The 25,826-nt window shown below is 34.8% G+C and overlaps 1 protein-coding gene across 1 annotated transcript in view; it reads right to left on the minus strand.

The window, feature by feature from the left end:
• Positions 1 to 4,147: 4,147 nt before the first annotated feature.
• The window catches only part of smurf2 (SMAD specific E3 ubiquitin protein ligase 2), a 78,475-nt gene continuing 56,796 nt past the window's right edge, over positions 4,148 to 25,826 (minus strand). The window contains exons 10-20 of the mRNA XM_051105645.1: positions 24,621 to 24,779; positions 24,432 to 24,476; positions 19,221 to 19,419; positions 14,050 to 14,153; positions 13,491 to 13,605; positions 13,221 to 13,399; positions 12,385 to 12,522; positions 9,217 to 9,337; positions 8,823 to 9,024; positions 8,558 to 8,633; positions 4,148 to 6,430 (exon numbers count right to left, since the gene is read on the minus strand). Coding sequence (XP_050961602.1) covers positions 6,331 to 6,430; positions 8,558 to 8,633; positions 8,823 to 9,024; positions 9,217 to 9,337; positions 12,385 to 12,522; positions 13,221 to 13,399; positions 13,491 to 13,605; positions 14,050 to 14,153; positions 19,221 to 19,419; positions 24,432 to 24,476; positions 24,621 to 24,779 — 1,438 coding nt within the window. The 3' untranslated portion in view covers positions 4,148 to 6,330. The remainder of the gene's footprint in view (positions 6,431 to 8,557; positions 8,634 to 8,822; positions 9,025 to 9,216; positions 9,338 to 12,384; positions 12,523 to 13,220; positions 13,400 to 13,490; positions 13,606 to 14,049; positions 14,154 to 19,220; positions 19,420 to 24,431; positions 24,477 to 24,620; positions 24,780 to 25,826) is intronic.

The following is a 25,826-nucleotide window of genomic DNA, read 5'->3' on the forward strand; positions in this document are numbered from 1 at the left end:
CGCTTCCACTAGTGAAAAATAATATTTAAAAACAATGCAAAACGTTGTATTTAACTGGTTCTAGAGTTTCACAATCTTTTAAAACCCCTGAAAGTCTCTTTAAGCCGTAACTATATACTTATTTATACATTTATAGTATTTATAAACGCAAAACTGTTATTTTAGAAACCTATGAGAAATGCCAGTGGTTTGGAAATGCTAATTCTATTCAAGGTTTTAGGACTACAAACTCTACAGCTCTTATTTTTAGATTGTATGTTTTGTTTTTCCTGAATTAATTTAGGAGTGTGTGAATATATATAAAAGCCTGCATCTCTTTGATCCAAAGTACAGCAAAAGCATTAGTATTGTGAAATATTTTACTATTTAAAATGACTGTTTTTTTAATTTGAAAATGTTTTAAAATGTAATTTATTTCTGTGATCAAAGCTGAATTTTCAGCATCATTACTCCAGTCTTCAGTGTCACATGATCCTTCAGAAATCATTCTAATATGATGATTTGCTGCTAAAACATTTATTACTATTATTATCAATATTTAAAACAGTTGAATATTCTTTTTTTAGGATTCTTTGATGAATAGAATCTGAAAATAAATCTGAAATAAAAAGCTTTTGTAACATTATACATTATACCATTCAAAAACTCAGATAAAAAACGGATAAATGCTGTTTATCTGAATTTTCTATTCACCAAAGAAACCTGAAAAAAATTCTACTCAGCTGTTTTCAATTAAAAAAGCTTTTTATTTCTAAATTTTTAGCATCATTACTCCAATCACATGATCCTGCAGAAATCATTCTAATATTCTGATTTGCTGCTAAAAACAAATTTATATATTATTATTATTATGTTAAAAACAGCTGAGTAGAATTGATTCAGGTTTCTTTGATGAATAGAAAGTTCAGAAGAACAGCATTTACCTTAAATAGAAGTCTTTCGTAACATTATAAATGACCTTTTCATCACTTTGGATCAATTTAAAGCATCCTTGCTAAATAAGAATTTAATAATAATAATAATAATAATAATAATAATAATAATACTCACTACAAGCTTTTGAATGGTATAGTGTATAATGTTACAAAAGCTTTTTATTTAAGATAAATGCTGATCTTTGCATCTTTCTATTCATCAAAGAATCCTGGGAAAATGTACTCAACTGTTTTAAATATAATAATAATAATAATAAATGTTTCTTGAACAGCAAATCAGAATATAAGAATGATTTCTGAAGGATCATGTGATTGGAGGAATGACGCTAAAATGTAGCATTTTGAAATATATTCAAATAGAAAACAGTCTTTTTAAATTGTACAAATATTTCAAAATAGTACTGTTTTTTAGTACTTTGGATCAAATAAATGCAGGTGGGCAGAAAAGACTTCTTTAAAAAAACTGTTCAAAAACTTTTGACTGGTAGTGTAGCTGTTTGAAAGACCAAAACAAGGGCTACAATCTAGACAAAGAAAAAGCTCAAATATCCAACAAGTTTTGACATGTTTAAGTTTTTTGGTCTCTAAACACTTTCCATGTTTTATTTCATAGTTCTGGAAACTTAACTAGTATAAAATGTATAGAAAGTTAAAAAACAAAAGCATGAATATTCAAACTTGTGACTGGTAATTTAAGTAATGGAGTACAATTGTACTTGCAATGCTCTGATTTTGGGATCCGTTACCTTGTAATGGTTAAGACTATCAAATACCATACTGTCTTTAGATTTGGTCAAATCGAGTCTGACACCTAGAAAACCTGTTAAAGGGGGGATATTTTCACCTACCCCCACTTTTCAAGAGAGAGGTCGAATTCTTTCTTATTCTAATGGGGGCATCTGCTCCCTTTGTTTCAAGATGATGCTTAACAGCCCACCTTGGTGTCACAAAAGGATTGTGAAGCACTGTGATACTCTTTTGCCACACTATTGAACCTAATGCTTAGTATTTGCAATCAAGTTTGCAAATGAATTTAAAACACTATGGTAAATGCAGTTGCAATCGAAATTATTTAATCCCCTTGATCTGCAAGACATTTTTGTATACATTGACATTTTGATGTATACTCTGGGATGATTGTCCTGCAGGAAAGTCCATTGATCATCAGCTTCAGTCTTTACACCAAAGGCATCACAATTCTTGCCAAAATGGCCTTATATTTTAAAGAATCCTTTGTATGATGTCCTTCATACAATCATGATTTCCACTTCCTGCAACAGTGAAACACCCCCATTACAGGACTGGCCCACCTCCATGTTTGACCACAGAGATGATGTTCTTCTGCTTAAAAGCTTTGGCTTTTTTGCACCAGACATACCGCTGATCCATAGGTCCAAAAGTTCCAGTTTGGTCACATCACTCCATAAAACATTCCTCCAGAACTCCACAGAGCTACTCAAACTCACTCCATTAGCTACTCAAACTTCAGCACATGCATGGACTAACTGTATGTATTTGTAACAGCTCAAGCTAATCTGTCTTCTAACAGAGCTTGTAAAGGTTTAATTGTGTTTTAAGACAATTTTGTTCCCCACCATACAAAAAAGTGACTAAAATAGATCAATGTTGAATTGGGGTTGAATAATTACGACATAGTTGTGTTATTAAAAATCCTAGAACTAAAAAAATATTACATTACGTTTTGATATTATCACCTTCAATAAGCCAGAAATCTATTATAGATGCAATTTTTTTTATAAAGTTCTGGAACTTCAGAAAAGCTTGGATTTGTAAAATACTGCAGTTTTTGTTCTGGTTCATGACAGTTAGGGTATGTCAAAAAACTCCCATCTCATGTTCTCCCTCAACTTCGAATTCATCCTGTATCGCTGTTTTATCTTTTTGTTAAGGGTGTTTGATCTTCTTTGCATGTTCACTTTGCAAAGACTGGGTTGGTACTTCTGCAGCGATGTAGGATGATTTTGAAATGATTTTTGAAGTTGAGGGAGAAACAGGATTGGAGTTTTTCGACTTACCCTAACTGTCTTCAGCCACAATACACAGCGTTTGAGATTAAAAAGTATTTAAATTGTATTTTTTAATGAAAATTTTGGAAACTTTTGGAAGTTCAAAATTGAGACACCATATCAGTCCATTATATGAAGAAAAATGCTGAAATGTTTTTCTCAAAAAACAATTTCTTTACGACTGAAGAAAGAAAGACATGAACATCTTGGATGACAAGGGGGTGAGCACATTTTATGTGAATCTTTTGGAAGTGGACTTCTCCTTTAATAAGTTTAGACAGACAGACAGAGAGAGAGAGAGAGAGCTTGTGTCTGTGCATCTCTCAAAAGCGATTGGCAGCAGTGTCTCTACTAATAGTGAAACTTAAGTTCATTTTTTTCACGAACAGTGCCGTTGTTCCCTCGCTTGTGAAAAATGTGAGATATTCTTGTCTAACTTACATCCTTGCTCCGGCATCCAAACAATGGAGGTCGAACTATTACAGCTGATCTGAGGTAAAACGCTCATGCGAATCAACTATCGTGGGAGCGGCCTCTGTCTGTGTGACGCCACACCGACAGGCATCTGAGAATGGCTCGATTTGAAAAAGGGGATATTATTTTTACAGATTAATTAAAAACCACTGCATGGATTTTTATCATTATAGGGTAGATTTGTACATACACTGCCAACACATGTTAATGTTCAAACAACATGTAAAAGTGAACTTAGCATCCGGTGACCCCTTTTAACGTGTGTGCGTCTGTAAGGGAGAGAGAGCGGGAGAAATAGAGTATGTGCTTTCTGTACATAAAACGTAATTTTGTGGCAAAAATGTCACTAATCTGTAGCACTAATCTTATTGTTTACTGTATTTATCTGTTTGGCCACTGTCATTGTGGGGTTTGGTTATTTTGCTGTTTTAGGCTGTTAAGGATCTTACAGATCGTGTGGCGAAGTGATATAGACATGTAATGCGGTCAAATGCTGCCTGGAACTACATTCGCCGTGCGTTTCCCTGAAAATAATGCACACCTTCAGAACATTTATCAGCCAATCAGATTCAAGCGTTCAATGTAGTACAAGTATTAAGAATATAACCCATTTTAACACAGAATCTTTATCTCAGTTACTGAAATGGCTGGTTGATATGTCAATGAAAAACATGAACACAATATATTTTGTGTATTATTTGGACACAGTCATACAGAAGCAGTGTGATCCCATCAGGAAGGCACGTTTAATCAGATCTAATTACACACAAAAATAAAACACTCTTACAAAAAAATGATAGTGTGTGTTACATTTAGCAAATTGCACTGGTCAGCTATGAAAGTTAAAAGTGTTGCTAGTAAATCATGCTGTAAAGGAACGACCCTCTCAAAGCCTAAAATCAACAGGGCATCCAGTCCATATGGAGGTCTATTTAACTATAAAAAAGAAAAAGTTAAAAGAAAACGAAGACATCTTTTATGTGTGCACCAGATTTAAATGAAATATATAATCATTCAGTCCATAAAGAGTTTGGTAAAATATATATATATATTTTGCCTATTATATACAGCCATTATATAGTGTGTGTACGTGTGTGTGCAAAATGTATTTTTTGTTTGTTTGTTTGTTTCAAATCTAATTAAATTAAAGATAAATCAGACAGTCAGTGACCCACATATATGAACAATATTCTATAACTATACAAAGCACCATCTGCGAATATTTAACTGATCCATCCAGAGGCTTTTTTATTTTGTTTTTACCTTCTTTCACACTCAAATTTATAAAAAAGTAACAAAAGATGTATAGCTCGTTTTCAGCGTATGCAAACTCTTAACAACAGTCCATGGTCATAGAGGATTGCTATAGACAGGCAGCATCTCAGAAACATTCAACAATATATATATATATATATTTATATATATATATAAAACCGCATTTGTTTATTTACGCAGTTTCTTTTAATAATCCTGAAGGAGCAGGGTTTCAAGCTGTGCATTTCAGAGGCTTACAAAGAGCACATCAGACATGCTTTTGTGGTTTTCTGCTAGATTTACACCTAAAGCGGATGTATTTCTATGAAAGATAGAATCGTTTCTTGTTCTTTAAAACAGCGATCCTCCTTGCAGTTCGTCTGCGACTTTTTCATGGTAAAAAACAAAAAAAAAAAGTTCAGTAAATTGGTACTACAATGGGTTAATAATAAATTACAAAAATAACAATACGGACACTACTCTCCCTTGATTTCCATTAGGGGTAAACAGTTGCATTTCTTCTTTTATGAAATCATAATAATAATAATAATAATAAAAAACAGGCCCCGAAAAGAAACGGTAACAATATAATGAGAAGGTATGAAATGGAAGACACTTCACATCTCATTAACATGCTCATACATATTTAAATCTATTAAAGGGTTCAGGATTGACATCTGAGACAGAATACAGTTTACCAAAAAGTTGACACCAAACATATTAAAATGTTTTTCTTCACAAAAAGATGGAATTTGAACATTCAAAGCAAGCCAATGCCAACCTCACTGAAGCCTTTTCAATGGGCACAACTTCATTTTTTTTGCTCTGGAAACATCGGCAACGCTTCCTGCGACGATGCCAATATATTATATCTGTATAATTTTACTCTTTTTTTTGTTTTTTCCTTTACCTCGTCCTCTCACGCCGTATAAAAATAAAGCTAGACTACCTACCTACCTACCTAAGAATTCATGTATTGGTTCGTTCACTTTCAACAAGCTTATAAGTCAGACCGCAGGGCGACGCCAGTCTTGAGGAATGGAGTCTGGTGTAGGGCAGCCCAGAAGAGAGGCCAGTGGAGCCGAGTTCCCTGATCGAAAGGAATCCATCTCGCGGCTTGCTAAAGTCCAAGCGGGCCGAAGATCGAGTCCCAAATGACAAACGTATTAGTCTTTTGTTGACATTGGCTTCCTCCTCTCGTCTAGTCTTCGGTAAGGACAGTAGTGCTTCTTGCGTTAGCTTATGCCGGAACGCTCTTGGTTCTGTGTGCCCCGCTAAAGTTCAGCCTCTCCTAAAGTCTAGTCTGTGAAAATGCTACATGAAATACTGTTAATATGTTGTCTTAATGCTAAAAAAAAACGTATGGAGTTTAAAAAAAACAAAAAAGAGGAAGAGGAGGTTCCAAAGTAAGTAAAATAAGTAATGAGAGTTACTAGCAGCTGAAAAGATACGTTGGTTTTTTCTTCTCTTCTTTTCAAATAATGCAGAAAGATCCGTTTATAGCAGCGTCAGGGGTCGAGTGCTGCGCTATAATCCACCCTTCCGTCTGAGCTCATCGTGAGGCCCACACGTCTGTCGGCTGACTGACAGGTCCGTCCCGCCTGGAGAAAGGTTCCTCTGCGAGCGCCGGCGGCGGGCGATCATTCCACAGCGAAGCCGCAGGTCTCCTCGATGGCCGTCAGCAGTTTGTCGTAGAGTTTATCGTAGGTCTCGTACGGGGGAATGTCAATACGGTTGAAGCTGTGAAATGAATAGTGGTGAATTAGTGCAGAAAATAGTTTGTATATTGTATATTGCATAACAGAGTGCAAAAGTAACAAAAGTGTCTTATGCTCACAAAGGCTGCATTTACATGAGAAAAAAATACAGTATAAACAGTAATACTGTGAAATATTATTAGAATTTTAAATAATTGTTTTTGATTGTAATATATTGTAAAATGTAACTTATTCCTATGATTGAAGCAAAATTTTCAGCATCATTACTCCAGTCTTCAGTGTCACATGATCCTTCAGTAATCATTCTAATATGATGATTTGCTTTTATTCACATACATTTTGTACGATTTTTAATTTTTCAAACAGTTGTGCTTCTTAATGTGTTTGTGGAAACTGCGAGACAGCATTATTTTATAAATAGAAATGTCAAAAGAACAGAATTTATTAAAACAAATTTTTTTTATAATACTATAAATGTCTCTCTATGGTCACTTTAAAACAAGTTAATGTACATTTGCTGAATAAAAGAAGTAATTTCTTCTTTTTTTCTTTAATGGTTAATTAAACTTTGAATATTTCTGTAATTTTAATAAAAAAGGAAATACAATAATAAAAAAAACAAAACAAATATACACTGCCCTTGAAGGTTTGGAAACACCCCTGGCAAAGTTTCGTTTTAGCATAAATCCTTATTTTTTGGTGCAAATATATTAAAGTAAGTTGCCATTATCATTGAAGATCAGCAATAATAATTTTTTTATTTTGATTACATAATAATGACAATATATACATGTCAAAGTCAAACATGCCCCTTGGCCAGCTGTGATGCCTGGTTACTGGTTTAAACTTGGCCCAGGTTTTTTAAAGATTTTTGGGTCAGCACATCTTAAAACGTCAACAATTGATTGCCAATTAAGTTTAGAATACAATTAATTTAGGCCCAGATTATGCAGAGCTGTAATAGCTGCTAATAATGGATATTTTGATCAATCTAAAATTTAAGTCTTTTCTATGTATAAACTGTTTATGTAATAAAATATGTTTTCGTAGTTTGTGTTGTCCCTTATCAGTGCAAAATTATCACAAATTAAAAAGGATTCACGCCAATATTGTCCAAAACCCCACTTTTCTAGGGTGTTTTCAAACTTTTGGAGGGCAGTGTGTGTGTGTATATATATATATATATATATATATATATATATATATATGTATATGTATATATGTGTGTGTGTGGGGACTTGTTTTTATATCCTTGTGGGGACCTAAACCTGAATACACACAGACTCATGGGTACTAGTGTCACCGTGGGGACATAAATTGAGGTCCCCATGGGTGCAAAAGCTCATAAATCATACAGAATGAGTTTTTTTGAGAAAGTAAAAAAGCAGAAAGTTTTCTGTAAGGGTTAGGTTTAGGGGTAGGGTTGGGGTAAGGGGATAGAAAATACAGTGTGGAGAGTATAAAAACCATTGCACCTATGGAGAGTCCCCACAAGGATAATAAACCAGACGTGTGTGTGTGTAAGTATTTTTTTTTTAGCAATAATTAATTTGTTGAATTAAATGTATTCATTTCTTTTAACATTTAAATGGTAGTACTTAAAACAGTATTTATATTTAAAACAGCTGAGTACATTTTTTTGAAGGATTCTTTGAAAGAAAAGATCCAAAGATCAGCATTTATCTGCTTTTGTAAAAAGCTTTTGTAACATTATACACCATACCATTCAAAAATATGGATAAATGCTGCTCTTCTGGAAAAAAAAAAAAAATCTACTCAGCTGTTCTCAACACAATAATAATAATAAATGTTTTTTTTTGAGCAGCAAATCAGAATATTAGAATGATTTCTGAAGGATCATGTGACTGGAGTAATGATGCTAAAAATTCAGCTTTGAAATCACAGGAATTACATTTTAAAATACATTCAAATAGAAAGCAGTTATTTTAAATGGTAAAAATATTTCAAAATTGTACTGTTTTTTAGTACTAAATGTGGGCCTGGTGAGCAGAAGAGACTTCTTAAAAAACATTAAAAACGTTTGACTAGTTGTGTATATTTGCATTATACTTATCAATGACAACACTGCTCTTTTAATTTTGCCATTGTCTTTTGAAAAACCCATACTAATCTGTAGAAATGTGCTCACCAGGTGTGTGCTTTGGGCAGGTTGTTGGTGCTGGCATCGATCTGATGGATGGTGAAGAGACGTGGTCCAGCAGCACCTGCAACAAACAGCGTTTTAGAGCAAACATATATATATATTTCAATTTAAAGACTAAGACACTTTGAACTTGATCATATTTACAAGACAGACTCTAGATCAAAAGTACTACGATAGTAAACATATGTGATGCTTTCTTTTTCCTTTCCAGATCACAAATGAAAAACTCATGCTAAAGGACATCACGTACCTTGCAGGGCTTTGAATCCTTGCAGTGGGACTCTGGAGGAGCCGGTGACGAACTGCAGCAGTCTGGCTCTCCTCTCCTCATCATACGACTCCACGGCCCGCCAGAACCACTTCACGATGTTACTGTCAGGTGTGCAGTGCTTCAGACGGGTGTTTGACTTCCAGTCGTTGATGTCAATCTTTCCAAGTCCACACACAATGAGCTGAAAGCATGGGACGCACCTGAATCATTAACCATGCTCTGATACCGCTCAATAATACGAGCGAAAAGAGCAAGCAAAATATGCTCCATTACAAGACTGAACTATGAGCTAAGAAGTCAAGTTAATTGCCTGGTTTAAGTGGATTTATTTTACCAAATGGACGTGTTTGTCTTCTGAAGTAAGTTTTCATACCTCCAACTCTTTCTCGTCAAATGCCTTGAGTAGGTGTTGTGGGATGACCTCATTAAAGCCTTTCTGCAGGGCCAAGAACTGAGCCTCGATGCCCCTCAGGAACCGCCAGTTCACATACAGCCTGCACAAAAACAGCAACAAGACATTTAGGCTATGTTCAGACTGCCAGAAAAAAAAACATCTGATTTTTTTTTTGCATATCCAGATGTTTTCCAGATGGGTTGTTGAAAGTCTAGACAGCAAAAAACTAATTTAAAATCAGATTTTAAAAAATCTCATTCGAACCACATTTGAAGGTGGTTTAAAATGTGATTCCAATCAGTCTCAGTCTGGATGCTCTGGGTGCTCAGATGATGCATTTCCACGTTTCCTGCATCTGTTTTGAAGCCCTCACCACATACGCAGATACGCCTATGTTATTACTAAAGCAACCCATGCAGATAGACACCAAGACGTATTCATCCTCAAGCCATCCTAGGTGTATAAGATTTTCTTCTTTCAGACGAATAGAATCAGAGTTACAGTACTGTGCAAAAGTTTTAGGCCACTAGTATTTTCACCAGCTAAAATGGTTTAAAGTAAGTTATTTCTATCTTTTGATGTAGTGTGTCAGTAAAAATATCAGTTTACATTTCCAAACATTCTGTTTGCCATTAATTGTAATAATCTAGTGAGATTTTTGTTTACACAAGGAGTCTGACAACAACCAGTGCTCCACATAGAGATCTGATCTCATCATCATCCAGTCTGTCCCTGGAATGACATGAAGACACAGAACAAACTGAAACAGACTAAATCCAGAAGAACTGTTTCAACATCTCCAAGATGTTTCAAGTAACCTACCTGCAAAGCTACCTGAAAAACTACGCACAAGTGCACATAGGGCAAAAGCTGCTTTAAATGCAAAGGATGGTCACATCAAATGCTGGTTTATTTTAGTTATAGAAGTTCATTGATAAAGAAAATCTATTTATGACATTGTTTTTGACAGCATCCTCATTTTATGTGCCTAACTGTCTAAAAATTTTAACAGTACTGTAGCTTTGTAGGTGTAGGTCTCTTAAAGCATCTTGGAGATGTTGCCACAGTTCTTCTGGATTTATTCTGTCTCTGTTTTTTCTGTTTCTTAAGACAGACTGGATTGAATGATGGAGAGATCAGATCTCTGTTTGCACAAGGAGTCTGACAACAGCCTGTGCTCCATACAAAAATCTTACTGGATTATTATAATTAATGGCAAAATGAATGTTTAGAAATGTAATCTGATATACTGACACACTACAGCAAAAGACCGACTTTAAACCATTTTTTAGCTGATGAAAATACTAGTGGCCTAAGACTTTTGCACAGTACTGTATATTTAAAAATGTCCTGTCCCTACCAAGCTTTATAACGGCAGTGAATGGCTGTTGAGACTTTCAAGTCCAATAAAGTGCATCCATCCATCATAAAAAGTGCTCCACACTGCTCCAGGGGGTTAATAAAGGCCTTCTGAAGCGAATCAATGCTTTTGTGTAGGAAAAATATCCATATTTAACACTTTAGAAACCGTAATCTCTAGCTTCTACTAACTATCGTATCCGCGTTCACAAGACAGTGGCGTTTCCTGAAGAAATAGCGGAGGCGTGGTGTTGAAAGGTCAGAAAGTTCATACGTTATACAGACATGTAACAATGCAAGTCATCAACATAGTCAACATAGTTCCATATAAGATGGAAAGTTTAGACTAAGGGCATAATAACTAGATTCTCTAGCTTCACTTAACTGAAGTGTGAACAACAATTTTCTTTGAGTATATGCCCATTTTTATTGCTATATTTTTTAGTTTTTGTTAAGTTTTAGTAATTTTGTTGTGTGTTCTTGTAATTTTTATTAGTTTCATTTATTTATTAGTTCAAAATGTTTTAGTATATCAAGTTAATTAAATGGAAACGAGAGTGGCGTTTCAGTGGATGACGTAGGACATAGGTGTAGCATAAGCTCTGTTGAGAAGCAACTAGAGTTGTCAAAAGTTACCAGGTTCGGTACTTCGGTACATCTGAGTGTTGTTGAGACGTTTTTTTAAACATCGCTGATTGGCCATAGTGTTCACGCACTCAACAGACATGTCTGTGATTGGCTACAATGATCTGTCTATGTGCAGATGTATTAGGATCCGCTGACACACGAGGCTTTCAAACGCTCCCGTTGTGCTTATGTGCGAGCGCTCGGTTATCATTGTAGCCAATCACAGTCACAGTCTGTTGAGCACGTGAACACTATGGCCAATCAGCGATGTTTAAAAATCGGCTCAACAGCGCTCAAATGTGAGCGGGAAATGGACTTTTTAAAAATTTCTGTACCAAAAGTACCGAACCCGGTACCTTTTGACAACTCTAGAAGCAATAAAACACTGCTCAATAATTAGAAGTACAAAACCAGGATTTGTGAAGAAAAATGTCAGAGGATTTTAACATATGTCAAGAGGAGACTGGTTTTACTTTGCTGTAAACAAAACTTGGTTCTCACAAGACTAGCATATTCTCACCAGAGCTTACACTATTCCTACATCCTACGTCATCCGCTGGAACAACACTCTCTTGTGAACGCATGCATTTTCAGTGGAAGCTAGAGATTAGGGTTTATAAAGTTTTAACTATATTTAAAACTTTATAAACGCTAATCTCTAGCTTCCACTATTTTTTTCTTATACAAATGCATCTATTTGCTTCAGATGGTCTTTATTAACCACCGGAGCCATGTGGAGCACTTTTCATGATAGATGGCTGCACTTTATCAGACTACAAAATATCTCAACAGCCATTCACTGCCATTAAAATGCTTGGAAGAGCCAGGACATTTTTAAATATAACTCAGATTGTATTCATCTGAAAGAAAAAAGGCTTATACACCTAGGATTCTTGGGAGTATGACGTAGCAGAATGTATTTATCTGACTCTTACTATGTGTGGAAAGTTAGCGGTTAGGAGATGTAACCTTGAAGGGTGGGGAAGAGATATAAGTTGGCGTGAGCCCTCCCTTCTTGGTTGCACTCTGCAGTAAGCTGTGTTTCTGTATGACTGTCTGACCTTCTTTGCAAAGAATAAATTGAACTAACAAAAGACATTCAACGGAGTTTGTCTCTTACTTTGGTGAGAGTCAGTTTTATTTTGCCACAACAACACTCACCTCACATACTCCTTCTTGGTGTCCTGGGTGACGGGGATGCTCTTGCCGTTGGGTTTGAGCTCATGTTGAATGATCTCTCCGTATGCATTGTGTTCAACACAGAACGTGTGGTCCAACACCCCAGTGATGTCATTATCTCTAAACACAGACAACAGAAAAAAATATTATTATGTTAATTATGAATGCATTATATTAATATATATTCTATTTTATTAAAACAAAATGTAAATGATTCATTTTAATATTATTTGTGTGATTTCATCAATTGCAGGACAATCTGAGCGCTCTAATGAAGACAAAATGTGATTAAACTAGATGATTAAAAAAGCCAGTTATACTCTAAGTTATACTAATACATACTTTTCCTTGAACATTAATATTCTATGTGATGCTGGATCACAAAACCAGTCTTAGGTAGCATGGATATATTTGTAGCAATAGCCAAAAATGCATTTTATGGGTCAAAATCTTTCCTTTATTCTAAAAATCATTAGAATATTAAGTAAATATAAAAGATATTTTGTAAATTCCCAGCTGTAATTACATCAAAACATAATTTTTGATTGGTAATATGCATTGCTAATAACTTTATTGCTAATAACTTAATTTTCTTAATATTTAGATTTTTTTTTGCACACTCAGATTCCAGATTTTCAAATAGTTGTATCTCTATGACTGGTTTTGTGGTCCAGGGTCACATATATATAATTATTATACAACACAGACATATTATCACGCATCATTCCGCATCAAACTGGCAGAGTAATAACTGCACTACAGTTCATTTTAAGTGTATATTATACAGTGCTGTAGATGGACACGTAAAGCACACTAACAGGATCCAGACGAGGCTGTTGTGGAGATCAGGATCCACTGACTCCATGTCATCCAGAGTGATGGGTTTCCCTAGCAACTGCTTGTAGAAGGGCAGGGTGAAGCCTCCGTCTATGTAGTGACCGTGGAAAACAGCCATTCCCATAATCCTCCCCACAAAATGGAAATAGGACAAATGCTCCTAAAACACAAACAAATCAAGCAGATAAACAGGAGTGTTTTATGGAAAACACTAAACGGGAAGCTCATGAGGAAACTCCAGGTCCACTTACCGGATTAACGGCAGAGTCTGGGTTGATCTGTAGCGTGTAGATGTCATCCCGTGAATACTGGAACAGTCCGTAGTATGGATTTAACATCTCATGCGACAGCAAGTACAACCACTCCCTATGACACAAACACATGTAATGACACAAATTATTGACAGGCATTCAGTCCATCATGACCCACTTTGACATTGCTATACTTAATTCTACCACTAGATGGACACACAAGCATTTACAGGCAGCAGGAAACTATATTCATAACCCTATTGTGATACATTTATTAGCAAAATAGGACTGCATTCAAAAATGCATGCCAGGAGTTGATTTTATCCGTTGGGGATTGATTGGATTGTAGAAAATGATAACAGATGGTTTAAGAAAGTTGAAGTGGAGAAAGTTACATATTATCAAAATATAATTTTCATCCAAATTAGAAAGACATGTTTTTCTTTTGAATAATATTCACAGATGAATCATTGACAACAAATGTGTTAAAAAAAAGGGGCCAATTCTAATTTTATGCTCAGTTTTATGCAAGTTTCGTGTCTTAGTGTCAAACTCATACCTAGCGACTCCACCATAGTCGAGACCTTCCTCTCCTCTGAACTTGACCATCAACCTCTTCCACAGGTCCTTCGGCCTCATCTTCATCACCTGCCGGTATGATTCCTGAGGAAACAAAGACGACGTGTTGAGATGTAAGAAAGGTTACAGAAAGGTAAGAATGCAAGACATCCATACTGTCATACTTTAAGATGGAAAGTTCACACAAAGGACATAATAATTGGTTTGACAAACTAGTTTCAGACTTATTTAGCTTCACATAACTGTCAAAAGAGTAATATAGAACTTTCTAAGTACGTGCCGTTTTTATTGCTATATTTTTTTGGATAACGGTTTACAATAAGGTTCATCAGTTAATGTTAGTTAACTACATTAGTTAACATGAACGAAGAATGAACAACACAGCATTTATTAATCTGAATGTTAATTTCAGCATTTACTAATGCATTATTATAATCACAAGTTGTGTTTGTTAACATTAGTTAATGCACTGGGAACTAACGAACTAACAATGAATAACTGTATTTTTACTGTTTAACTGTATAGCATTAACAAAGATTAATAAATTAAGTAATAAATATATTGTTTATTGTTCGTTCATGTTAGTTAATACATTAACTAATGTTAACAAATTACACATTGTACGGTGTTACTTTTTCGTTTTCATTTTAATTTGAGTTTTTGTTATGTTTTAGTAATTTTGTTGTGTTTTATTAGTTAATTTTTTTTTAAATATATTTTAAAGCTTACATATTTTTTATTCAATTTAATTTCAGTTTGAATTATTTCAGTATATCAGGTTTATTAAATCAAAATGTTTTCTTGGCAACGTTTGTAAGTTTGAGGTGGTTTTAGTTCTGAAATCCTGAAATGTTTTCCTTAAAAACCATAATTTCTTCACGACTGAAGACAGAAAGACACGAACATCTTGGATGACAAGGGGATGAATACATTTTTTGTAAATTGTTGTTCTGAAAGTGAACTTCTCCTTTAATAACTTAATTCATCAATCATTCAATCAGTAAATTCTAACCTTCCAAGTTATAGTAATGTAGTAACAACTGACTCTCATGTATATTTTACAACATAAGTTTAGAGAATTTTTTTTTCTTGAGAAAATTTGGCATGTACAGTACTGGATAAATGTGACCAAGGACCACAAAACTAGTCGTAAGTAGCACAGGTATATTTGTAGCAATAGCCAAAAATACATTGTACAGGTCAAAATTATCGATTTTTCTTTTATGCCAAAAATCATGTAGGATATTAAGTAAATATTATGTTACATGAAAATATATTGTAAATTTTCTATTATAAATATATCAAAACTTAATTTTCGATTAGTAATATGCATTGCTAAGAACTTCATTTTAGACAACTTTAAAGGTGATTTTCTCAATATTTTGATTATATTCAAAATATAAGCTATTTTCAAACAGTTGTATCTCGGCCAGATCTAACTAACCATACATCAATGGAAAGCTAATTTATTCAGCTTTTTTGACTGGTTTTGTGTTCCAGGGTCATATATATTCAAAATAATCGATATTGAATCTAATCAAATCAAGTTGAACTGCAAAACCTAGTCCTAGTTAAAATGAAAATTAAACTAGTTTTTCTTAAACTGCTCTACATAAAATGATCTGGCAAATATCTTCATTAAAAGCACAAAACTAGCTGATGTAATCCAAGTCATCTGCTATTTCTCCAACCTGATCGTAATACTGTCTTATGTAAATCTTTTGATAGCAAGTTTCGCTTGATTTCACTTCAAGTGTGCTTAATGCAACACACAAATCTGTACTGCTTAACTTGTAACTTAGCAGCCATTAACACTGCTACCAGCCCTTGGAGATGTGTCAATTTATTACAGTTGATCTGTCATCTTATAATCTTGCCAGTAAACTCAAAAGAACCCAAACTCATGCGAAGGGTTCATATAATCCGATGTTTACGGTCAGACTCATCCGTGGGGAGAGAGCGCAGCATGTTGGAATGCAGCATCCAGAAATGTCTGTGCGCATCCAGCTCAACACCCATAAACACCCTAAAACAGATGACCAAACAGACGCGCAGACCAAAAATCACTTCAAGCTGAGCAAAGAGAGAAGGGGGGTAGAAATGTTTTTCCAACAGGCCCGAGATGAGGCTTGCAGCATTTATGCTAATAAAGTTTAACATCATGTCTGATGCGTTATGGCTTTTTCCACACGTAAACTGAATTGTGGGTAATATCCAGCAGAGCTCAAAAGCCTTTACAGTAAAGGTTAACCAGGCCTTTGGGCTTGATAAGCGCTATTAAAGGCTCGTTCAGACGGACAGGTGTTACTGGTGCAACAAACGCTCTCGAATGACAAGAGTTCCCATCTGCCTCCAAGCTGACAGCACGTCTCAGAGCCGACAACTGAGTCAACGTCAATGTTGATTCTGCAGCTTTGTGATTGGTTGAGAGGTTGCAGGGGTTTGCAAGAAAACAAAGCAATAAAAACAGGCCAATGAAACGAAGAAAGGTGAGTTTTATTTACATTGGCCATTTGACTCTACTGGATAGATGTGCAGTGGAGAGAATATAAAAAAAGATGATGAGAAGAGGCAGGAACTGGCCAGTTTAAAAAAAAAAAAAAAAAAAGCATTAGGTGAATCTGATCTTGTGCAACACAAACGATAGCCCCTTTCACACGAAGTCTTTACTGGTAAATTACCGCTAAATTACCGTTTAGAGATCAAGTGTGAACAGGATCTTTTAAAAAAATACCAGTAAATTCGTTCCGGCAATTTACCGGTATGAGAATTTTTAACATTACCAGTAAACTGCCGGTAATGTGCTCTGTGTGAACGCAGAAAGAGATTACCGGTATGAGAATGTACGAATTCAGATCACGCTGACCAATCATAGCATTCTTATGGAGATTATGTGATTACTCTAAGCTGGTTACAGTAAGCTCTGCTGCTTTTTATTATTATTTTTTTATGTAAATATGTGCTAGATGGACATCTTTGACCATTGTGTCTTGTCTCGCAGCTTGTTGTGCTCGACCCAGCCTTCTTTTCCATTCATCAGCGCTGCAGCTCTGCAGTTGGTTACTATTATGCGCGTCTCTGTTTTTAAGAGCAAAAACATGTTCTGTTTGATCATCTCCTTACGCCTGTCATTCAGACACTTTAAAAATGTTGTTAAATTGGACAGAGTCAAACTAAAGCGCTTCTACTCATGCAGGAGAATGATGAACTTCTGAAATGTAGTTTAAATGCAGCTTCAAAGGGCTCTAAACGTTCCCAGCCAAGGAATAAGGGTCTTACCTAGAGAAACGATCGGTCATTTTCTAAAAAAAAAAAATTACAATTTATATACTTTTTAACCTCTAATGCTCATCTTGTCTAGCTCTGCCATGCGCATGTATACTCTGTGTAATCTGGGTCAACACAGTTAGGGTATGTTGAAAAACTTATTTTCTCCCCCAACTTCAAAATTGCCCTACATTGCTGTTTTACCTTTTTTTATCTTTACCTTTTTGTAAAGGCCGTTTGATCTCCTTTGAACGTTCACTTTGTAAACACTGAGTCAGTACTTCTGCAGCGATGTAGGATGATTTTGAAGTTAGAGGAAAAAATTAAACGGGAGTTTTTCGACATACCCTAACTGTATTGACCCAGATTACACAGAGTACGCATGTGCATGGCAGAGCTAGACAAGACGAACATTTGAGGTTAAAAAGTAAATAAATTTTATTTATTTTTTTTTTAGAAAATGACAGATCATTTCGCTAGGTAAAACCCTTATTTTTTGGCTGTGAACATTTAGAGCCCTTGGAAGCTGCACTAAAACTGAATTTTTAACCTTCAACCCATTGATCCCCATTGAAGTCCACTATATGGAGAGAAATCCTGGAATGTTTTCCTCAAAAAGCTTAATTTCTTTGCAATTATAAAAAGAAAGACATGAACATCTTGGATGAAATGGGGGTGAATAAATTACAAGGAAATTATTATTTTGGAACTGGAGTAATCCTTTCATAGCTAATACATTTGCTTGAGAAACAAAGTAACAAGATGAATGTAATGAAATTTAAAGAGGTTTATGCCTTTTTCACTTTTTTATAATATGCCAATGGGAAAAAAAAAAAAAAAAAAAAAAAAAAAAAAAAAAAAGGTAATTAGGTAAAACACGCTTTTTCCTCAGATTACTCCAAAAATACTGTCATTTCGCTCAGAGTAAATATATTTTGTTTTAATAATGTTGAGATATTTTTCCCAGGAAAAGGCAAGAATAGAAAAAAGATAAAATTTTAGTAGCGTCTCTGATTTGTGAGTTGATCATGTCTATGAATCAAACAGTTTCAGCTAATTGATTCAAAACTCTGATTTTTTTGCATCACCACCAAAATGTTCACAATGTCTCTACATGATATTTTCCATGTTAAAAAGTTTTAGTAATATATTTATAGGTAAATATATTACTATGTTTGTTACATTGGTGCATAAAAAGTATAATTCAATATTATTAAAAAAAAAACCTGTGAAAAACATGCTGTTTTTAACTAGATTATTACCGTGATACAGTTTTAAAATTAAACTTTAAATCTACTAGGCTACAATGGTTGTTTGGTTGATATGATGTTCCTCTAATTAAAAGAAAATACCTCATAAATAAATAATTACACTGTTCAGAAGTTGTGTCTCTGAGATTTTGTCTTAAAATGGAAAATAGCCACCAAGGCTGCATTAATCAGATTAAAACACACAGTAAAAACAGTAATATTGTAGAATATAATTACAATTTAAAATAACTTTTTTCATTAAATATACATTTTAAAATATAATTTATTCTTGTAATGCAAAACTGAATTTTCAGCAGCCATTACCCAAGTCTTCAGTGTCACATACAATTTATTTCAAGAGTATTTGATGAATAGAAACTTTAAAAGATCAGCATTTACTTAAAATAGAAATCTTTTGTAAAATCTATTGTAAAAAGTCTTTATTGTCACTTTTGATCAATTTAATGAATCCTTGCTAAATAATTTCTTAAAAATAAATATTTCAAATGTATTTCCTGATTATTTACTGCTGTATCTTCCTTTAAATTTCCTTTTTCCTTTTGAGCACTCCTCAGTTCTAAGTTGCTTTGGATAAAATAGTCTGCTAAATGAATAAACGCAAATAAGGTCTCACCTCAAAGATCTCCTCACGCGAGACCTCGATACGGCAGTGTCCCGCCTGCGGCTGCTGCTGGGACAGCTCCTGTCTCAGGATCTTCAGTTTCTGCACCAGATCTCGCTTGTACTTGGGCACCGTGAGACATTCAGGGTCCTCGGGAAGATTTCCGGGAGACATGACAGACTGGGCCTGCTCCTTTAGCTGTCCAGGACGACTGTGGAGAAAGAGCAACGGAGATAAATAATGAGATGAAACGTTCTGTCAACGTGCACGCACGAACACTAAAGCCTGACCCCATCTTCACCCCTGATGCCAGAGCAGCGACGCCCTTTCAGTGCCAACTCACAGGTATGTGTCACTCCAGCGCCAGACAAAAAATAGCTTCCAAATACAAGAAATGAGGACATGAGTTCACTTCACAAGCTCTGACATTGTCCTAAACTGATGTAATGCTGAATACACAATCAGTTTAAAACACTGGACACTTTTAAATACTTAAGGACACACTTAAAATGTTTAAATGTCACTGCATTAAATTACAAAAATGTCAAACAACGTGGCATCCGCAAACAATAACAAACTTCAGTGCTAGACAAATAAAGATGGAGTGAGACGTATTCTTTAATATGAAAACACACACTCCATGCTCACTTCACAGCCACTCTCAGACGCTCAGTTATCCATGTGACACAGATCCCTACACTCGTTCTCTGTCTGCACGTGACCCACATTCCTTAAATATTCCCTTCCTCCCGTTTGCCTTCCTTGACACGCAGAAACTCACTTCTCTTCGCCTGCAGTTTTCCTGCTTCAGGCTGTATTTAAAAGGACTTACAGTAACTGCTCTTAAGATCTGGTTTGAGTCTGAATCAATGTAAACAAGCTCTAAATGGGTTCCTACTGCTGCTTTGTAAAAACAGCTTGAAGTGCATTATCCTAACTTTGATTCATGGGTATATGAGAAGATATAAAGGAAAAATCCAGTTCAAAATTAAAGCTGCAAGCAGCGTTCAAAGGACCCTCGTACCCGGGCTCACCACCACTCTGTGGCTTTGGGAAAACCGCGAACGGTGGGCAATATGCATTTAAAGTGGTAAATATAGAAGGCATATATGTCAAACCCATTTATACAAGCCAAACTTTCCTCTACCAGGTTGTGACGCTATGAATATAACTGGATACTGGCATGTAGATGTCTTCAGGCCAGCACTTTTATAAAACATATGAAGTTTGGTGCAGATTGAACATGGTATGTTTGAGTTAGTGCAAAGTGTGCCGTACCCTGTTGCCAACAGGTGGTGCTATAATTATAACTGAATATTGACCTTTAGATGTATTCAGACCGGGATTTTTCTCGAATGTGTCAAGTTTGGTGCAGATCTGACAATGTATGGCTGAGCTACAACACCTATTCCAATGGCAAAACATTGAATTTTGTCAGGAGGCCACGGGCACACTCTTTAACAAAAACTCAAGATCTTTAGAGTAGACCGACCAAATATAATGTTGATGCCATTAAATCTCTAGGAGTTTGTTAGAGTGTAAAACATGCCACTTCCTGTTGCCAGCAGGTGGTGCTATGACTATAAATGAATATGGTTATAGGCATGTGTTTAGGACAGGACTCTTTTCGAACATGTGAATTTTGGTGCAGATCAGACATTGTATGTCTGAATTATAACAACTTCCTTTTTCATGGCGAAACATCAAAGTTTGTCAGGCCGCTATTGACACGCCCTTCAACGAAAACTCTAGATCTTTGCAATTTAACGTCACAAAGGGCTTTAGTCTGCACTGAACAAATTGGGTGTTCATCTGTTTAAATCTCTAGAGGAGTTTATTTGAATAAAATGCCTAAAAAAAAAAAAAAGGTATTGGTGTGTTACATGTGCCTACCAAATTTCGTAAACCGAATTTCGCTATCGAGCCATTTTGCTACACCCACTTCTGAAACCCATATTAGATGTAAATTTTCACCATTTTTGCCATGTGTGCAAAGTTTCATGAGTTTTTGAGCATGTTTAGGCAAAAATGCGATTAATTTTGGAGAAGAAGAATCTGAGCAATTTCAACAGGGTCTTCGCACCATCAGTGCTCAGGCCCTAACAAGACAAAACAAGGGCAAGGTGAGCATTTGTGATTTAAAAAAAAAAAATAAAAAAAAAAGTTTTTTTTTTGAAAATGACATTGTTTTGCTAGATAAGACCCTTATTCCTCCGCTGGAATCATGTAGAGCCCTTTGAAGCTGCATTGAAACTGCAATTTGGACCTTCAACTCGTTGGTCCCCACTGAAGTCCACTATGTGGAGAAAACAAATCCTGGAATGTTTTCCTCAAAAACCTTCATTTCTTTCTGACTAAACACAGAAAGACATGAACATATAATATTTGCAAGAACTGCATATTTATTATATTGTCGAATAACAAGCATTACATCATTTACCGAAACATTTAGCTAACACATTTTTGGATGTGTGCTGTAATCCATTAGTGACCCTTGAAATGCTGGATGTGGATCAAGAGGGTGGATCCATCCAAAGACAGCAGCAACTCAAGCATGCACGCACGCACACCCATCCACCCACCCACCCACCCGAAGCTCCCATCACGCACTTAAAATTACCGACCGATCGTGAGATCATCAACCCATCAAGGTTGAGAGGAAAGCACACAGCGGAGAGGATTTTTGCCTGATGACAGAGAGGTGAGATTTTCTACGCTGATATAAGGCAGATGTTTCGACAGATATCCGCATAATCTGTCTAAGGCTTTTTCCAAAAGTGAGACTACTGGAGCGCCAGGAACATTTAGACTGACTCGCCTTGATGGTTAGTTTGCTTGACGGGTGATGTCTCAATGCAAATAATCTGCTCATACTGAGGCCTGGCATCTCTTTGCGGAAAACATGGTGATGTAATAAAAAAATCTGAATCTATGTAATAAATGTATTGTCATTCTTTTTAGTGTATTATTATTTTAAGATATGTTGAGGTATATTGCACACTTTTGTTGCTGTATTATCTGCATAACATTCATCGCTCATTCAGATTTTAGATTTTTAAAAATGTGACCCTGGACCACAAAACCAGTCATAAGGGTCAATTTAAAAAAGAAAAAAAAAGAAAAAAAAAGCTGAATAAATAATGTTTGGTTTGTTCGGATAGGACAATATTTGGCCAGGAGGATACAACTATTTATACATCTGGAAAAAAATAAATACAAATCTAAATATTGAGAAAAACGGCCTTTAAAGTTGTCCAAATGGAGTTCTTAGCAATGCATATTACTAATCAAAAATTAAGTTTTGATATATTTACAGTAGGAAATTTACAAAATATTTTCATGGAACATGATCTTTACTTAATATACTAATGATTTTTGGCATAAAAGAAAAATGTATAATTTTTGACCCATACAATGCATTTTTGGCGATTGCTACAAATATACCCGTGATACTTAAGACTGGACTTCCGTTTCATCTGATTTCATATAAATATACATGTGAAAAACGTCAGCTAAAAACAATTTTTCTTGCTTTACAGTATCATGAGGTTGCTAGCCGATTACTAGGGTGTTTTCTCACAGGATAATTGGTTGCCCTTAATATTATGAAACATCAACATCCCCATAATTGCAATACTATAAGCTCTTCAGTGGCAAAACTACTAAACAAATATTAATTTGTGATTATCAAATAACTAAACAGGTTCTGTACTATTGTTAAAAAGCAAAACTAAATTAACAACTCATCATTATTTGTCATTTTAAGATTAGCTCCATTGTATGGAAGACTGTTTCCACCTACAAAAAAAATGCATTTTTACATTACTTTTTGTAATTATGTCTTTTTTTCTTCCTCCTCCTACTTTTACAAATATCATGCATGTCTGAGTCATACATATTATGTAGTATTATTATTAGTTAGTAGTGTTACCTCAATTTAACTTGGTAAAAAGGTCAAAATATCTTATATATACACACACACACACACACACACACACATAAATAAACCATTTTTTCATGTATTATTTTTAAAATATAATACTAATATTTGAAAAATGTTATCCATTAAATAAAAGAAATTTGGTTTCACTGGCTTTATTATTTAATAGATAATTAATACACAAATAGATTATGCCAAATTATTATGAGTAATATTTTCTCACAACTCTGACTTTATTCGTTATCTTAAATTTGATCTTTTAAAGTATTACCCTTTACTTTTTTAACTTATTTTTAATTGTTTTACTCTACATTATAACTTTTGGGTGATAATTACGCCTGCTTGGTCGATTAACAGAGGTTTGACTTTCTAACAGGGATGTCAAACAATTAATCGCATCCAAAATAATGTGTTTACATAATATATTTATAGAATGTTTTTTGAAACCTCTGAAACTTTTTTCAGGATTCTTTTATGAATAAAATGTTAAAAAGAACAGCATTTAATTTTTTTTTCATTTTAAAAGCAAAATTCTGGGGTCAGTAAATTTTTATTCTTCCTTTTGTTTTGATAGAAATTAATACTTTTATTCAGCAAGGATGTGATAAATTGATAAAAAGTGATAGTAAAGGCTTATGTTAAAATGTAAAAAAATAAAAGCAAGTATTTTTAAAATTATTAAATTAAAAAGTATCACAGGTTCCAAAACAATATGTTTCCAACTTTGATAATAAATCAGCATATTAGAATGATTTCTGGAGGATCATGTGACACTGAACAGCAGTGTATATTATGTGTAAACAAAGTTATTGTGGATGTGATTTGCAATTTTTAGTTCAACAGCCTTAATCTCAAATGCACATTATCCATTTTTTAATAAATACTGCAAAATGTTGTCTAAATATTGGCAATGGTCACAGAAAAAAGCCATATAGATCTCAGTCCAAACATCCTGGTTGACAGGTAGATGCTTCACACTGTGAAACGATACTATGCAGGTGCAACGATTCATTTGCGAGTTATTCCCCGACTTGTGAGATTTCACCCATGCATGCCGTACCCCACCGAATATTCTTGTTACTGCAAGAACAACATGAAGTGGGAAGACGGAATGTGGGACACGTCCTTTGATCTGTCAGGACAGGAAAAGGGAAACTCGATCTCTCCCCATTAATGCATTCCTCTGGCTCACACGACTCACACAAACTCACACGTGTACACGTGCATGCAGATAAAATACAAATAAAATGCTCTGACCGCAGTGAGTCCGATTCATTCCTTACCTGCTCTGAGCCTCAACGGCACCACGGGAACCGTTCGGACTGGGACTGTTGGAATAAACGTGAAACACAACGAGATGAGACTCTAGCAATACCACAATGTCACGCACACTGCAGGGCTATTTCATGTCTCTAGTAGTTTCAAGGGTAAATGACAACTGGTTTGTTCTGATGTAGTTGAGTCGGACTCACTTTAGGACGAGGTGCAGGTTAGCGGAGAGACGCGGGTCTGTGAATTGTGTGGTTCGGTTGTTGTGGTCCACGAAGTACACACGTCCAGTGGCTGTGTTTCTTATCTCCCAGCCTGGAGGCAATGGGCCCAACTCCTCACAATTCACATTACTGAGATCCCTTCAGAAAGAGAGGAAGAGAGGAATTATTACAGTTTCATTCTAGTAATATGTGACCCTGGACCACAAAACCAGTCATAAGGTTCAATTTTTTATCATCGTAAGGCTAAATAAACACTTTGTATTGATCTATGGTTTGTTAGATAGGACAATATTTGGCCAAAATACAACTATTTGAAAATCTGGAATCTGAGGGTGCAAAAAGGTTGTTTGAATAAAGTTCTTAGCAATGCATATTACTAATCAAAAATTAAGTTTTGATATATTTACAGTAGGAAATTTACAAAATATCTTAATGGAACATGATCTTTACTTAATATCCTAATGATTTTTGGCATTAAAGAAAAATTGATCATTTCGACCCACACAATGTATTGTTGGCTATTGCTACAAATATAGCCGGGCTACTTAAGACTGGTTTTGTGGCCAGGGTCACATATGATTATACATATAATGATTATGGAAAATTAACAAGCATAATACTATTATTATTTTTATTAGCCGTTCAGGAACTCTTGCACACAGAGTTTTCTTTTTGTTAAGATGATAAATTACGATCCTTTATAGTTTATAAATATATAAATTACAATATTTCAAAAACATCTGGAATATATTTCTACTACTTTAGCTGGATGATTTATCACCATAGTACGTTTCATGTTACAGAGCTGATTTTAATAAAATGATCATTATTTTTTTAAATCACTTTATTATGTAATTAAACTTATTTTTTGGCTTTTTTCCCCATATAGGCAAGACACATCAAATGTATTAATATTTGAAAATGTATATTTACGAAATCAAACTGATTTCACTGCTTGCATTATTTAAAAATAAATAATGAAAGATTATTCAACATGTCTATTCTAATTTTTAATAATAAAAAATAAAAAAAGTCTTTTACCATGTATTTTTAACATTTCAAACGCTTTATGTATAGACTTAACGTTTGTCTTTAAGACATCTTAAAGCATGAAAACCATTGTAAAAATCATTATCCCCTGGTTTCATAGACAAGGCGTAAGTCTAGTTCCAGACTAAAATGCAT

This window comes from Labeo rohita, chromosome 3 (assembly GCF_022985175.1).
Source record: "Labeo rohita strain BAU-BD-2019 chromosome 3, IGBB_LRoh.1.0, whole genome shotgun sequence".
NCBI classification, from domain to species: domain Eukaryota; kingdom Metazoa; phylum Chordata; class Actinopteri; order Cypriniformes; family Cyprinidae; genus Labeo; species Labeo rohita.